We start from the raw sequence: 18,399 nt of genomic DNA, 5'->3' as shown, positions 1-18,399 counted from the left end.
AGAAGGTGCGCACTATCTGTGACCAAACAAGTCGGATGTTGACATTAGTAGAATAACGATTTCCGCCCAACGAGAGAGCCAATATGGAGATGCTGTACTCAAGGCAGATGCCCTTTGTGTTTGTCATGTCTCTATGTAAATAAACGTCTATGTCCTCGTTGAGTTGCCTCACTTAAGTTATTACAATTGGTGTCAGAAGTGGGATTTATAGGCAACTCAACGAGAGGAGGTAGGATTAGATCTCTATGGCATCGCTGAAGCTATTACATCAGCTCTTAATTAAAGAGCTAAGACAAGAGCTTCGAGACCGAGGTTTAAAACCTGTCGGTAGCAGGGAAACGCTCACGGCTCGTCTGCGGCAAGCTCTGATCGATGAAGAGGAAGATCCGGAGACCTATCAATTTGAAATTGAGCCTGGGATTGTTGATGTAATGGGCAAGATCCAGGACTTGCTGGATGCATTTGATGAACAACTGAACATGATTGGGAACAAGATGGGAAACATGAGCAGGAACATAATGTTGAACAAAGTTGATAAAAGTGTATTACAAATAGAAGGCCAAATAGACCAAAGTGATAACATTGTGTCGCAAGCAAAAGGAGGAATAAACTCGTTAGGGAAGGAGCAGTTGCCTGGTCAGGACTGTGGCTGCACAAACAGTGGTGATGGAGGCGCTGGGGATTGGAGCGCCGTCTGTGACTGTGTTGTGGGAAAGTCTGTCGGGGGTGACTTTCAAGGCGAGAAACGTGACGATGATTGCTTCGACGATCTGAACGGTATGTTTCAAATCGAAAGGAAAGAAACAAATGAAGAAACAAGAGAAGTATGTTATGTGCCTGAAGTGTTAGTTCCTGTTGCACCTGTTACCAGTATCTCGGTGAGCCGGACAGATCAAGACAACGTTGGGTCTGCGTCGAAGCTTTCTGCTGTGGACCTTAAAGACCTCTGTTTATCTGTCAGTACCTTTGGCGAGAATTCAAACCATGAAAGCCTGAAGACCGTTTCTGATTCCTTGCCTTGGATGTCGTCGGTTGAAATTACGAATACGGGCCCCAACAATGGCCGAGACAGAAACAACGAATTGGACTTTGGCAGCTGCATAAGAAAGAACACGATGCTAGGCAACTGCATCCAGGCGATTGACTTGAACTGTATATGCGGCGTCCTGCGGGGACAGTGCCCATGCCAAGAAACCCAGCTACAAGATCTGAACTTGACAGAAATGTGTACTTCTGCCCACATCAGTGAAAGTGACTTGAACGGTTGTGAATTAATTCCATCGAAACCTGATGTAGCGGTGGATGAACATTACAAGGATGAGGCTGAGAAAGACTATGTGCCTGAAACCATGGCTACCAATGGGCCTACAACTGTGTCACGAGACATCCATGGAAAAGGTCCGCTGACTCAGCGTCTTGGAACAACAACCCTGGAATCTACAGTGATCGCCACAACCTCCATTTGTGTTAAGTGGCTGGCATCAGAGACTACCGTCATTAAGTCGAAGCAGCGACCACGTTATCGTCTCAAGCATAGACTGGCCAACTGGAAGAAGAGAAAGCGACGGCCGCGGAAAACTGTGCAGATGGCTTTGTGGGCAACAGACACCCTACCGTCTGTGGTTCCCACTGATCGACCTCCACCTGAACTGTCAAACCTCAGCTGCAGTGTTACTTTTCGGGACGAAAAGTGCTAAGACGGGGGCAATGTTATGACTTTGCCATGCGCAATATAATTATTATAATCTGTGTTCTTAGACTTAGAGGACTTATTAGATGTAGATCTAGCTAGTAGACTAGTACTTGAGGTGTAGACTCTTAAATTACGTATTTTAGATCTAGAACTAGAGACATCATCTAGAGTATTTTTCTAGAGTGACTAGAGTAGAGCCCTAGAAAAGGATAGATAATCAAGTAGATCTAGAATAATCTAGATCTAGTCGTTAGATTTAGATCTAGTAGTAACAAATAAAAATAGATAGTAAAATTTGAGTCTAGACTCTCTAGGTCATTAGAATACATTTTGGTTAGAATTCATCATATAGGAGTTAGAACTATTGATTTCAAAGAAAGGACATTGACATAATTATGAATTAAAGGTTTTCTTACTTTTAATTATACTATTTACATCTAATTTATAAAATAAAAAGCAAACTAGTATTGTTATTACAGTAATATAATTGAAGTTTTATGTATTGCGTACAGTATGGCTGACAAACGTAAACCCGCATATGTTCCACATTGGGGCCCAAAATTCCACATTTTCAACCTGAGTGTTCCACATTCTGGGTCTTGGGGGTAGGCATATCTGTTACTGTAAGTGTAAGTGTAGGCATTTGAAATTTGAAGTACTGCCACTACTGCTGTTGGTTGACTGTTGTAAATTTCATAATTTTCTACATGGCGCACAAGTGGTCATATTTTTCAATACATTAGATTCAATAGTAGATCTAGATAAAAGTAGATGTACGTTTTTCATTTAGAAACCTTGTTTTATTAGAATATCGATTAGCTAGATTATTTGTGTACATTTAGATCTAGCTTTAAAATGTATTTCAAAAATGGTCTTAGATCATTTCCCTGCACATTCTAGAACTAGATCTATAGTAGTATAAAAGTATAATAATAGATCTATATGATCTAGAATCTGGATTTTTTTTAGAGAATCTATAATGATATTAATGATAATCTAGACATAAATAATACATTTCATGATTTCAAAATATAGGCCTTATAGATCTAATCAATATTTTACATTTTTAATTTTCAGATCTAAAGATTGTCAATAGGTTCTCTGAATCCCAGTAAAGCTTCTATAGAGGAATCCTGAGCGTGAGATGACAACGAGCTCTCAAGTTGCGTCAAAGATGCAGACTTAAAAGATTACGAAGACCACTCAGGTAAAAATAAAATATTGAATAAAGAATATAGACGTATATCCAACATATTTATGAATATTTAATAATTAATTAAAGGAATATTCATTGAAATTTTTTTTTTCATATTTTTATTGTAGGTAACTTCAAATGAATCTTTTGCTGATGTAGATGAGCCCTCAGCACCTACCTATGGATAAAGATATCTTTTGGAGAGAGAACACAGACATAAAAACAAAACAACCAAATGCTGACTGCCTGGTCATGTTATGTGCTTTGGAGTGCCATTGCGATGGTGCGAGTTCGAACCAGCCCATCAATATCCTCTGTCGACCTGCTGGAAGTTTGAGCTTGATGGAATAATAATTTCTGGAACAACTTTAGAATTAAGCTCATAAAAGAGATTGTTCTACACTCAAAATCAACCAGGCCAGTAAGATCTTCTATTGATTATTTAAGGGACTTTTTAACAAATATTTTTATCATGCAGGCGGATTCATCAGTGATGCCCAATCTACATCCCACATGCCATATACCAGGCTTTAATGGGTTAGTATCTGGCCTCTCAAAACTCTTGCCTGTGCTGTATAATGAAGCCATATACCAGGCTTTAATGGGTTGGTATCTGGCCTCTCAAAATTCTTGCCTGTGCTGTATAATGAAGCCATGGATACTCTGTTCATCAATTTCATTGTGGCCTGTAATACACATTTGGAAATTCATATTGCCCTATGTCGCAGCCACTGAATACATACATTGATCAAGCCAGCATCAAGATAAAGTTTGGACATAACTGAAAATTATTAAAACTATGTAACTCTGGTGAGTACATTTGATGCTCTACATCCAGTTTTTATTATCCCTTGACTTCATGTATCAACAGAAATTTCAAACAATATCCAACACTTTGTGACAGCCAAGGCCGGGGATAATTACCATGTTAGAAGAAGACCTCATTAAAAGCTATACATTTGTGTGTATGTATTAAAATAGAGGATGATAGTATATTTTTCTATAAATTGTAAAATAATATTTTTGAAATACTATTTTCATTAATTAATGGAATTATAATTTTTTTAAATTAAGTAAATTACTTGTAACATTTAAATAATATTAAATCTATCTCAATATATATATATATATATATATATATATATATATATATATATATATATATATATATATATATATATATATATATATATATATATATATTGTTACGTGCGCATCTTAGTGTGAATGTGAAATGGTGCGATTGCGTGTTGAAAGGAGAGAAGAACCGAAATGGAGGACTATGAACAAGAAAGTGTTTTCAGTGTTAATAAAGATTAAAGTATTTATAAACTGTGATTTGTCGTTTACATGTCTAAAGAGTCTCATCCAATATGAAAACGTAACAAGTGGCGCCCAACGCAAAGGTAAAACCCACGTATCCCTCTATACACAGGGGATCTCCTGTCAGCAGACAGTAGAGATAGTAAAGTCTAGATCTAGAGACAGGAGAACATTCGATTCGATATTATTAGTAATCGACTATGGCGGACAAGGCTGAGATAACAGCGTTGAAGGAAGAGGGAAGGTTGTTGGCTTGAAGGGGCAGAACTAAGAAAATACGTACAAGAAAGGTTGATGGAGAGGGAGAGATTAGCGATGGAAAGAGACAAAGAAAAGGAGAGATTAGCGATGGAAAGAGACAAAGAAAAGGAGAGATTAGATAAGGAGGACAAAAGAGAAAGGGAAAAAGAAAAGGAAAGATTAGCGATGGAAAGAGACAAAGAAAAGGAGAGATTAGATAAGGAGGACAAAAGAGAAAAGGATAAGGAGTAGCAATTGAAAGGGAAAAGAAAAATGAATTGGTCGCCATTGAAAGAGAAAGATTAGCATTTGAAAAAGAGACAGCAGAGAAAAAGTTAAAAAACAGACCAAGGAAAAGAGAATGATAAAAGAAAGAGTGAATCTACAGGGAATAAACTGGCAAAATATAAAGGTTTGATTTTCAACGAAGACAAAATGGACATAGACATTTTTTTGAAGAAGTTCGAAATAGAAATGAGAGAACTGGAGTACCCTGAAGACATGGCTGGATGGCTGCCTGGTCGTGCGGTTTGCACGCTGGACTGTCGTTCAGATTTATCGATGGTCCCGGGTTCAAACCCTGCCCGCTCCCATCCCCCGTCGTCCTGCGGGAGGTTTGGACTAGGAAGTAATTATCTTCAACTCTGAAGGAACATCCGAAACATGTAAAACATTTTACAAACAAAACATTTTACAAACAGACAAATGGACATTCTTATTGTCAAGATCATTTACAGCGGAGGTGCCTTCAAAAATATGTATGAACCAGAGTAACTACAGCATTGTGAAAGAACAACTACTTCGAACTTTCGGGAAAACAGAAGCTTTCTATCGCCAACAGTTTGTTAATTGTGAGATAGAACCAGAGGATGACCCGCAGACCTTCTTGGACAAAATGAGCAGCCATTTCGATAACTGGATAGAAACCGCTGAGGTAGAAAAAACCTTTGACAGTCTTAAGACATTTCTCATGCTGGACAAAGTGATGTACGAGTGTCAGGAGGAATTAAAAATATTTCTGTTGGAGAGGAAACCGAAATCCATAGAAGACATAGTAAGACTGATAAGGGCTTATAAAGTGGCACATCCCGAGAAGAAATTATCTAGAGGCAGTGATATAGAAGAAATAGTTGCCTTTAACAGAACATGTGAGACACAGAATAACTCTCACAGAACAAGGGAGACACAGGATAGACAGTATAGAAGTGGTACATATGAAAGACAAAATGATAGCCGCAACGGAAAATATCAAGGAAACAGACAGGAAAGAAAGGACTGGGAGAAAGGTAGAATAGAGCAAGGCTTATCATTGTCATCTGATACTGGAACATTGGAGATTTTTCAGACATTCGTAGGGAACAAGGCAGCCAAGACCATCAGGGATACTGGGAGCACTATTATTGGAGTGAATAAGAATTTAGTGGAAGACCATGAATATACAGGCGAATCTAGGAAGTGTGTTATGTTTAATGGGAATATTGTACAATTACCGATTGCTAAAGTTAGTATAGACACACCGTATGTTAAGGGGACAGTGGAAGCTTGTGTTGTAGATCAGGGTGAGATAGATTTAATTATTGGGAATATCCATGGGGTGAAAATATGTTCAGTAAGGGAGATTGAGAATTGGAAGAAATATTATGGGATAAAGTCTACGCGAGGTAGAAATGGGGATGTGGAAGAAGACATAAGATCTCATACATCAGATGACATTGGTAGCAGAGAGCACGAGAAGAAAGAATTAACAGATAAGGTAGAAAGCAATGCAATAGGAATGGGTCCAAATCAAAGTAAAGTAAGGCAATCAGTGGTACAGGGAAAGCGATTTAAACCCACATATAGACGTACAAGTTCATACATCGTATGCTTTAATTGTGGGAGAAGGGGGCATATTAGAAGACAGTGTCAACAATTAATTAGAATTAAGGATTCAAGGTACAATAGTGAAGAGGCGTATACGAGAAAAGAGAGGGATATTAGCAGCCTAGAAAACAGTACAGCTAGATCATTAGGTAGTAGGATCACAATGGGACATCATTGCAAAGGAGGGAAGCGGAAAGGATGGCATGTCAATAATGTTAGAATTATATAGATAGGATTAGAAAAGGTGGGAATGATGGACATTAATTATTGTTCTATTCTACAATGAATAAATATATGTGTAATGAATTGAATATTGTTGTTACAATATGCATGGAGCAAGATAGACTTTGTTTGTTAACTATTTGATTGCGACTGGAATGATGGTGTTTTGTACAGGCATACGATTATGAGTGGGGAGTTGTATTAATAGAAATATGATTACTTATAGATATATGTTAACAGAAGTGGTTTCAATAGCTCATAATAACAGTTATTATTGTGATGAATATAATTGTTATTACATGTTGGAATTGTATTGGTATTAACATGACATTGTGTTTGATTTTGTGTAGTTATTACATTATGGTTTTATATGTTACCGATTTGTTTTAACTTGGAATAGTCTGATAATATATTCAGTGATTTGTATTTTGGACGTTCGATGTGCATCGAACTTGTTAAACAGGGGGGGTGTTACGTGCGCATCTTAGTGTGAATGTGAAATGGTGCGATTGCGTGTTGAAATAAGAGAAGAACCGAAATGGAGGACTATGAACAAGAAAGTGTTTTCAGTGTTAATAAAGATTAAAGTATTTATAAACTGTGATTTGTCGTTTACATGTCTAAAGAGTCTCATCCAATATGAAAACGTAACATATATATATATATATATATAACTGATCATGTCCAAATACCTTTTTATAAATGTTACATAGAAGATAAATTTTTAAAAATATTTTTTTTTCATTATTTTGTACAATATGCATACTTCTGCTGATTTTATTGTCACTACATAATACAAAGTCAAAATTTAAAAAAATTTCTCGAAAAAAGTGGTACTATATACCTTGTAGACGCCATAGAATGATATTAATCATAAAAAAAATGTTTTAAAGATCTATTTCAAAATGTTTGCAATAGAGGGTTAATAATAAGAAACACGGGAGGCTAGTTAGAAAGGGAGATCAATATTTACCATATTTTAAACGCATTTACGCACACGGTTTTATATTTTTTGTCAACAATTTTACTTTTTTTCGTACTACATTTACAAAAAAAAAGTTCACTCTACTCTACTTACTTCAGAAGTGTTAGACGAGTCTTATTGAAGACGAAGTGTTGTCCTGTTTGCTTTGATGTGAAAAATAACGCTAAATGATTTATAAAATTGTATTGTGATGACACAAACTCTTTTGTTATCTTGTTTTGTTTTCAAATCTAACATTCATAATTTATAAAGAGCAAAAAATCAAACTGAGTATTAGTCTTTTATTTTAATTTTTTTTTTATTTTACTTATTTATATTTTTTTTTTTTAAAAAAGATACGTTTTCAGACTTACTTGATGAAAATTTCCTGCCATGCCCAAGAACTGTTGTCATAGTATCGCATGACTCTACTAATCCTCTGTAGTGGAGACTTTAAATCAATTTCCATATCTTTAAATATACCTAAAGAGAGTGTCACATACAATATTCAGTCAAATTCTTTTTATCACTAACTTTTAAATACTAAAGTTGTTGGTATTAAGACAGAAGTTTGATTAAAAGCAATACAAACAAAAAAGTGTGGAATTCGACGCAGCATGACATAACGAACATAACATTCCGAATACCTAAATTGATGTTACATGTATACAAATTACATATAGACTACTCGCGTTGGTTTCCAGGTTACATATCTTCCCCACATGTGGCGTCACTAGAGAGGTAAGTAACGGGTGACACCCAAATGGTAAAATGCACGTTTCCAAAATGTAACTTAAAAAAAATAACAAGGTTACAAAAGACAGTTTGTGTGGAAACACAAACTCAAAATCGGCCCCCGAAAAGGTCCATCCAGGCAGGCTTCAATATTTTCAGAAAGAACATGCAAATGAAATTATATCAAAGACAAATGAGAGATAAGAATGGAGAAAGAAGGTTAACAGATCTTATGTAGTGCCCCAACGGTCCTGCAGATGAAAGGATAGGTGAAAGTGAATGTAAAGTTAGATGTGAACCTGGCCTAACTAGTTCCCCTTTTAGACCTTGTGGTCTATAGGACAGATGATGTAAAGTTCATCTGTTTTTGTGGCCTACGATTAGCGAGGGTGTCATGTAGCCAGCACAACGACCAACCGCCTATACTTTTCCCCAACTAATGTCAGGTACCCATTTGAGCTGAGTGGACTCAGAGGCGCCCAAAGATTCCAAAGTTGAAAATCCCAGTCTTCACCAGGATTTGAACCCGGACCCCCAGTTCGGAAGCCAAGCGCTTTACCGCTCAGCCACTGTGTCTCCCTTGGACTAACTGATGTCTTATAATTGATCCAATTGTTTTGAAAAGGCTCAATCTCTTATTCGAATCCTCAAAAAAAAATTAAATTTCCGCAATAAAAAAAATGTTCATAAAAATGAAGTTCATAAGATTACTATTCATTTTAAATTAGGTCTAACTTATAATGCATACTAATTAGCTTTTTCTTTTTAAAAAAACTGCTTGCATAACTGATTTTAAAAATTAGATTTTTCGCTTTCAGAAAAAAAAAAGTAGCCGTTACATCAGAACTTTGAATGGTCTAAAATATTGTGATGTCGGATTTTCAATATCTTTTCTAGTTTACGAGATCTAAACGAGACGGACGGACAGACCGTCAGACGGACAGACATTTCGCACAAAACTAATAGCGTCTTTTCCCCTTTCAGGGGCCGCTAAAAATTACTGCCTTGAATGCCACAGTTCAGTACCAATATGCCTCAACCCTTCTTAATTTAATTTATTAGACGTGTAATCTTCCTACAAAGAGAAAAATAATGCGTTGTACACGCCAGGAGAAAGAGTTTCTGGAGCTCAGAAATGCAGAAAAAAACACTTGGCGCCGGGGCGTATGAATGAATTTAGGGTGCTCCCCAAAACATCTTATCTGACCAATTCAGTGACAAACGTAACATTTTTTTGGTGGTAAAATATTGAATACATAGAATTAAGCTCCCTAGCGAGTCAGTCGAAGCATAGAGTTGCAAGCTATCTCCACAGAAATCAGTCTAAGGCGACTTTCACAGCCACTTCTCAGCTGGTGCCACCGAAATTCAGAAATTCTAAAAGAAAGTGCGATGCCATGTTAGACGTGGACGGCCTTGTTTTTTTTTTTATTTCCTCTTTTCGGTTTTCATGTTAAAGCTGACTTTGGTAACATGTTTCGTCTTGACTAATAAATGATATGTCTCGCAAATTTTAATCGACTTTCAGTCGCGACTTCATCTGATGACGAATTACTGTGCGGGAAAAGATTTCTTTATTGGTAACATTATCTCGGGATGTTATTCATGGGATTCTTCTCAGCCATCACTGCTCAGCTTCTTTTTCAATCTTCCACGTCTCGAATCGTACGTGGCCGTTGGGAAAATGACTGTATTGAGGAGGTGGATTTTAATCTCCAGGCTAATGGATTTGTTTGTTCAGAAAGGCCGAACTTTTTAAAAGACGGCTCCTGCTTTCGTATCCGACAAGGAAAATCGTGTTATGCATCTCCATCGCTTGAGATAATGCTGCCAAAATAGGCTAACAATTCTATTTGTTCAAGACCTGTACGGTATAACCAATGTTGATTGGGGGGGGGAAGGGGTATTGGATGACCTGCACCCAATATGCATAGCTTTGTGCGTGTCTTTACCCGTCATCTCATGTACACATTTAATTGTATTTCAAAGTAGTGCTATATTTCTGCATAAGAACTCGGTTTGGTTTACGACATGGGAACCCGAAAGCTACTTGTTTGATGTATCTTTTTTATGACATCGTCAATGGCTAGAAGAAAGAGTAATGGGGATAAGATCTCACTCATCTCGATATTGAAAAGCTCTGTTTCTCCACTGTCTGTAACACAACAGCTTGATTTGCATTAGAGATGTCGCTTTATGTGGACAAATTGTTACAAGATTCCTTATTTGCTTGCTATTTTCCAGGATGATTCCGATAGACGCTAACAAACGCTTTTTTGGAAATCTACAAAACTGGTCAACATCATTTGTTGATATTCCAGTCTTTGCTTGACGATGTTTCGCAGTCAAAATCTGTTCAGTGCTTGATTAGCATTTTTGGAAACAGCTGAGAAACACAAATAAATGTAAATCGTTTCCGTAAGGTGCTGTATAATAATATCTAGTTAAAATATGTTCAACTCGATGTTTCTAAATTCAATGTTATATTTTTAATCTATGTAATAACTATCGTTAAAATGTAAAAAAAAAAAGAAATTTAAATTAGAATGCATCGAAAACCATTTTGGGTGTAACCATCAATTAAATATCTTCCCTTGGGAGGGGTGATACACAGCGCTTACTGCACCGGGTGACACCAACCCTAGTGACGCCACTGTCTAAAAGGCAGATCTGAATGTTTATCGGCTTTTGTTGGAAACCTACCATCTACCGTAGATGGCTCGTCAAGTTAATTTGACCGTGATTTTGTACCTAGTAAAGTATGAATAAATTACAAAGCCAAAGAAGAATTTTATTTCTAATACCCAGACTGGGCCTCGCGTATTCCGTTTCGCATAGAGCCCCGCAATCTGTAGGACCTGCCCTGAGGAAGAGCATAGCTTATAGTACACTCAGATACTTTTGCCCACAAAGTCGTCATCAAGGAACGATTCGGATATTTTGATGTAATTGTGAGCTTGCGCTCCCAGAGCTATTTTTTGTGTGTATTTTTATAGGCTAGAGCTATTTTTATGTATTCTATTTTTGATAGGCTAGTGCCAAATTTATTATTTGTACTTCCGCCTATAGTTATATGTGTTAGTGCGGGATAGTATAAAAGTTGAGTGGGCAGTTGACCAGTGGTCAGTAAAGTATATCGCTGTCTGTGTGACAGTTGATGATCTTAGTGATCTGGCATATGATTATTTAATCAATTTTATTATTTCTGTACCTGGGACGGCCTGTAAGTTTATAACTATTTTATATTTTCTTTTACTAGATCTATGTCACACTATGAGTAAATATGCTAGATATATCTTATTTAGTTTTTTTTGAATATTTTTCAAAAGAGTTGACAGTTGTTCCCAACATGCTGTATTAAAAATGGCGGCGTCCAGCTTAGCCTGATATGAATATGTTGTTCATGCTCTAGATCTAGAATATATGATTTTGTATTTATAATTTTGCATTTAAGTATTGCAGGCTATTATTACTGCTGTTTTAACTGCTGAATATAGCTGCTGAAATACATGCTGCTATTTTACTGCTATTACTCTGCTGTATCTAATATTGCTGCTATAATTGCTGTAGATCTAGTGTTATTTTGTTTCTGTAGTGTTATAAGTGTTGCCTTAGTGGCTTAGTTATAGTCTTTTTCTGTTCTTAGTGAATACTAATAGTAAGGTACTAAGGTGTTCTTGTTTTAGTGTTAGTGTTATGGGTTGGTTGTAGTAGTAGAATATTGTAGATCTAGACTAGTTTATTGTAGTGTGTTTTAGTGTTTGTGTAGATCTGGGTCTAGTGTAGTAGTTGTAGTGATTTTGTCAGTTTGTGTTAGATAGTTGGTTTGGTTAGTTTGTGGGTGTTTGTAGTGTAGATTTAGAGGGTTGTTTATAGTGGTTAGTGTATATATTATTTTATTTTTTTCTGATGTATATAATGTTTCGTTTTGTTTATTTATCCTAAACTAAAGTTTCGCTATCTTGCTTTCATTTAGTTTAGGTTAGGTTAGTATGTCTGGTTACTTAGGTGACTCTAGTCCCTTGGTCGTAGACTGAGGTGTCACAGATTGAGCCCACCCAGTAGCGCTAACATCTGCCTACTGTATAAAATTTAATGTTCAGCAGAAGAGAATAGGTCCTCTCTCTCGGCACCTCCTGACCTGCTCACATAATAAAGCTGTTAGCATAAATTAATTTGTGTTCCTCAAAGGAAAAAGAACGCCTGGAAACCTGCATCACTTAGAGGAAAATTAGAACTGCTTATTGTCGAGTACTAACTTGTAAGCGTTGCGTGTAAAATTTTGAAAAAAATGAGGAGCAAGCTCTACATAAAGCAGAAAGTAATGGAATGTCTTTTGGTTAATATACCCATACATTCAGATTACTCAATTGTCTGTCACACTATATATTCGTTTGATTGGGGGAGGGGGCCCACCAAGATATTCGTGAACCCGGCCCACGAATACCTTGCTCCGCCACTGCGTCTGAGCCAGGCGTTTTGTGTCTTTTGAGCTTCATTATTGCCGTTTCAACCTCAAGAAGACTTGGACATTCCTCAGACACAACCCTTTTGTCGCTAAAAAGCAAGCTTTAGTGCTCTGTCAACCGATTAAGCAAGTCGGACTTTAAGGTTAGCAAGACGAGGCCGTCGGCAGTTCTTAGAGGCACCATAGTCTGGTATGTTGGGCCATAAGCAATCTTAAGCGGATTGATTCAAAGAGTGAGCGCGTGTATCCTGCGTCTGCGTATCTTTGTATGTTTTCTGAAAGCTCCAGTCACCATTTGTATTTTAATTCGCGAATTTTTGCTTGCAAAATATTACACAAGGCTCTGTATATGGACTTTTTTCAGTACTGTTGGTGTTCGCGAGCACAGAACAGTAGTGGGTGCGATTTGTTTTATATTGTAATAACTTAAGGGAGGCAACTCAATGAGACATAGATGTCTATTGACATAGAGACATGACGAACACATAGGACATCTGCATCTTCATCTCAGCTTTAGACTTGGGCGGAAATCGTTCTCTCCTTCCTAATGTAAACATCCTTCCCATTCTTGTTTCAAGTGCGCACCTTCTGCACTAGCCTGGGTGGCGGTGGGCATGGCAGAGTTATAACAATATTAATAACTCTTGTATTGCTGCGTTGTTCTATTCCATTCTATACTTACAACTTAACCCAACTTTTAAAAAAAACAAGATTACAAAGAGAGTTTGTTTTGCTACACAAACTCAGGGGCGGCCCCCGTCGGAGTCGGATCTGCATATTCGCAAGGAATATTCAAGACGTGATTTTGTTTTCATTGTCAAAAATAATAATGTTTCAAAGATTCATTTGGCGTTGTAAAAGATTTTTTTTTCTGTAAAATGTTTTACATGTTTTGGATGTTCCTTCAAAATTAAAGATAATTTACTTCCTTATCCAAATCTCCCGCTGGACGACGGGAGATGGCATCGAGCAGGGTATGAAACCGGAACCGTCGAGATAATCAGTCCTGCGCGCTAACCGCACGACCAGGCAGTATTGTTAACTTAATAACAAACTAATAGCCTATTATTGATAAAGAGAAATATTACACATTACAGCATGACAACTACCGGATATGTACAATATGTCAGACGAGCGATTTTAGATAATCTTTTGGTATTGATTTGTACCTGAAAAAAAAAAAGAGAAAAGAACAAGGCTTCGAGTTTGTAGTTCGGCAACGTCTGCTCGACGTCCCAGCACAGTTACCAACAGAGCTATTGACATTTTCATTTAAATGGAACTAGAATGAGGATGTAGATCAAACTAAATTAGACTTCTGATTTAGCACTCTTAAGATCTATATCTACTAGATATAGATCTAAAATATAAACTTGGATTAATGTAGATGCAATTAAGATAAGATTTATTTACAATAAAAGCCTAGATAATCAATTAATAGACTTAATGCAATATTAAATTTAACAAGATTACAAAGAGAGTTAGCGTTACACAAACTCAGAGGCGGCCCCCGTCGAAGTCGGATCCCTGTCGGATCAATTTAATTTTGATGGTCAAAAGTAATAATGTTTCAAAGATTCATTTGCCGTAAATTTAAATTTAAACTAAATAAAAAATAGTAGATTAGTTTTAGTATATTATAACATTGCAATATTGATCAAAACGTTTGGAAATGAAAATCTGCACTTTTTTTTACACTTTAAGTTTAGAAATTGAAATTCTACATCTTAATCTAGTTTATTTTAGTCTAAACTAGATCTAGAAATTCTAGATCTAGACTCTAAAATAATTTTAATTAGAATATAAATTCAGATCTAGATATACTGTAATAAAAATCTAGATCTAGTTTAAAAAATCTAGATTAGATCTAAATCAAGATATCATTCCTTTTATAAACGCGAGTCACATAACGAGGCTTAATAAACATTACTATACCGAGTTCTTTTTTCATTTCATTTGAAGAATTAATTCCATATAACGTCAGAGGAAAAAAAAAACGACATCACACAGCCTAGCTAGACTAAAAATCGCCTTCATCAATACGAGCCATTTATCGAGTGTTCATAGACTTTGGTGCACCGAGTGCTTCTTTAAGCATTTCATTTAAAGAATTCATTTCATATGACGTCAAAGGAAAAAAAACACACTACGTCACACGGCCTAGCTAGAATAAAAATCACTTTCATCATTACGAGCCATTTATCGAGTGTTCATAGACTTTGGTGCACCGAATTCGGAAATTTCTGGCGACAATTTGTAAGAAAAAAATCCGAAACATTCTTTATCGATTACAAAACTTCTATGTAATGTTTCAGCAAGAAAATTAAATGTCTAAAAAGTAATTTTCGGTAATCAATTCTAGTAAATTACTTTTTTTAAAGCCCTGAACAACCTATTGTCGATATTTTTAAAATTTGTTTGAAGATGAAAATACGGAACAATTTGATATTGATAACCAAATTAAAGTGACGGATTTGCATATTCGCAAGGAATATTCAAGACGTGTAAAAGTGTAAAAAAATCTAGATTAGATCTAATTCTAGCTATTATGTCTTTTTAAAATACGAGTCATATTACGAGCTTTAATAAACATTACTATACAGAGTTGTTTTAGCATTTTATTTGAAGAATTTATTCAATACGAGCCAGTTATAGAGTGTTCATAGACATTGGTGCACCGAGTGAGTTCTTTTAGCATTTCATTTAAAGAATTAATTCCATATGACGTCAAAGAAAAAAACACTTAGTCACACGGCCTAGTTAGACTAAAAAACGCCTTCATCAATACTAGCCAATTATCGAGTGTCCATAAACATTTGTACACCGAGTGAGTTCTTTTAGCATTTCATTTAAAGAATTAATTCCATATGACGTCAAAGGAAAAAAAAATCCACTACGTCACACGGCCTAGTTAGAATACAAAAATCCCTTCATCAATATGAGCAATTATTCGGGGGTTCATAGACATTTGTGCACCGAGTTTTTTAGCATTAGATTTAAAGAATCCTTTCATATGACGTCAAAGGAAAATAATTCCATTACGTTACAATAGGCTAGTACCAAAAAAAAAATGTCTTTATTAACACGAGATATTTAACAATGTATCATAGACATTGGTGCTAATAGAATTTATTTAAAGAGGATTAAAGCCCAATTTTTTGTGCGTTTTGTCTGTCAGTCTGTCTGTTTTAAGTATGAACGCAATAGATTTAAGTATATATAATAGATTGTTCCGGATGTTTGTATAGATAGTAAGAAAAAAAAAGAGAATTCCAGATAAATGTAATACCGTTAATTAAATTTTTGGGAAGGTGTCGTATAAAAATTAGATGTACCACAGCCTTGTGGAGAGATTTTCATACCATACTTTGGTGTTTAGAAGTTGTTTTCCTTAAAAATCAGAACATAATATTAACGATAATTAAATTTTGTAACGTTTTAGCCAGAAAATTAAATGTACTGTAAGAGAGAAGTGAGATTTTACATAAAAATTATAGTTACAATATTTTTCAAAAAATCCGGAAAAATATTTTTCGTAAATGAGAAGATTATTTGTTTTATTAATTAGAAGAGGGATTTCAAACAGTTATTAGGCGTTAGTAGATTTTTAAATAAAATTGGGAAATTTTTGGCGAAGATTTGTAAGAAAATGGTAGGTCGATTTCTTTTTAAAAATGCAATCCGGAACATTCTTTATCGATTAAATTTTTTTTTTTTTATGTTTCAGCAAGAAAATTAAATGTAAAATAAGTATAAAAAGTGATTTTCAATAATCATTTCTAGTAAATTACTTTCTTTTTTTAAAGCCCTGAACAACCAATATTGTCGATATTTTAAAAATTTGTTTAAAGATGAACATACGGAACAATTTTGTTATTGATAATCAAACTATAGTGACACATTGTTAAAGAATATAAGTGTAATATAAGTCAATTATGCGATTTCAAACAATCATTTGTCATAATTCATTTTTTATAAAACAATATCCGGAACATTTTTATAGTTAAGGAAATATAAGTGTCAGTATAGAGATTTTGATTTATTATTTATATGCTGTTTACATAAAAAACGGAACAACATATTATTGATAATGTATTTTTGCAACGTTTAAGCATGGAAATTAAATGTAATATAGGTTAGAAGAGCAAACAAACATTTGTCGGCGTTGATTAGTTTTGCACAAAAACATCCGGAACAATCAATTATAGATACTAAAAAATATTGAGATGTTACGGGAGGAACATTAAAGGGTAACTCAGATTTTCAATAGTTTTTAGAATAATTTTTTTTTCATCTGTACGTGACGGACAGACCGACCGACAGACAAAACGCACAAAAATAAGCCTCTTCTATTCTGATGGGGGCACTAAACAAAAAATAAATAAAATATGATTATTTTAAGTGTATTTAGAAAACTTCTTGTCACGCTACTACACGAAGGTCGCTGCATAAAAGTCTATTTTAAAAAATGTGCGTGATATTTACATACAAAATGCATTCTTAGCCTTTATAAACAAACATAAATGTTTTCTTTAAATTTTAGCAGCTATTTGACCAGAAAATACACCTTAAAGTAATATTTATATTTGTCATGAACATTTCTTGTAGGCCTACATTCTATAAATATATTTGACTTAGTGAGACTGAAAATACACAACATACAGTTGTTCTTTGTTAACATGGTGTAACATTGCCTCCCTTACATTTACGTAATTGTTTTAGAATTGGTCTATTTTTATGAAACCATCGCTTGCATAATTAATTTTATAAACTAAACGGTTTAGAAAACCAAAAGTAGCCTTTGCACCTAAACTTTTCAAGCCGCATTTAATGATGAAATAATATTTTTCATATCTCTTCTAGTTTTCGAGATCTGAGTGTGACAGACGGACAGACGGACATTTTGCACAAACCTAATAGTGGCTTTTTCCCCTTACGGGGGCCGCTAAAAATAGCATATAGTTTTAGTACAATGCAATATTGATCTAGACATTTGGAAATAAAAATCTACACTTTAATTCTAGAAATTGAAATTATAGATATTGATCTAGTCTAAATCATGGCTGTCTGGTCGTGTGGTTTGCGCGCTGGACTGTCGTTTGAATTTATTGATGGTTTCAGGTTCAAACCCTGCCCGCTCCCATCCCCCGTAGTCCTGCTGGAGGTTTGGACTTCAACTCATCCGAAACATGTAAAACAACAAACATTCTAAACTAGTCCAAGAAATTCTAGATCTAGAATCTAAAATAAATTTAATTAGAATACAAATCTATTTTTAAAAATCTAGCTCTAGTGTAAAAAAAAATCTAGATCTAGTGTAAAAAAATCTAGCTCTAGTATAAAAAAATCTAGATCTAATGTAAAAAATCTAGATTAGATCTAATTCTAGCTATTATGTCTTTTTAAAATACGAGTCATATTACGAGGTTTAATAAACATTACTATACAGAGTTGTTTTAGCATTTCATTTAAAGAATTTATTCAATACGAGCCAGTTATAGAGTGTTCATAGACATTGGTGCACCGAGTGAGTTCTTTTAGCATTTCATTTAAAGAATTAATTCCATATGACGTCAAAGAAAAAAAAACTTAGTCACACGGCCTAGTTAGACTAAAAAACGCCTTCATCAATACTAGCCAATTATCGAGTGTCCATAAACATTTGTACACCGAGTGAGTTCTTTTAGCATTTCATT

General features: G+C 35.2%; 1 protein-coding gene across 2 annotated transcripts in view; it reads right to left on the bottom strand.

Moving 5' to 3' along the window:
• The window catches only part of LOC106069365 (alpha-2-macroglobulin-like), a 237,685-nt gene that overhangs the window by 94,396 nt on the left and 124,890 nt on the right, over positions 1-18,399 (bottom strand). For both annotated transcript variants that reach the window (XR_008778985.1, XM_056036079.1), the window contains exon 18: positions 7,875-7,983. Coding sequence is in view for 1 of the 2 variants with exons in the window: in XM_056036079.1 (XP_055892054.1) it covers positions 7,875-7,983 (109 nt within the window). In the remaining variant the exon portion in view is untranslated. The remainder of the gene's footprint in view (positions 1-7,874; positions 7,984-18,399) is intronic.

The sequence above is a fragment of the Biomphalaria glabrata genome, chromosome 7, assembly GCF_947242115.1.
Source record: "Biomphalaria glabrata chromosome 7, xgBioGlab47.1, whole genome shotgun sequence".
NCBI lineage: Eukaryota > Metazoa > Mollusca > Gastropoda > Planorbidae > Biomphalaria > Biomphalaria glabrata.
This window is presented reverse-complemented; position numbering and strand designations above follow the sequence as displayed.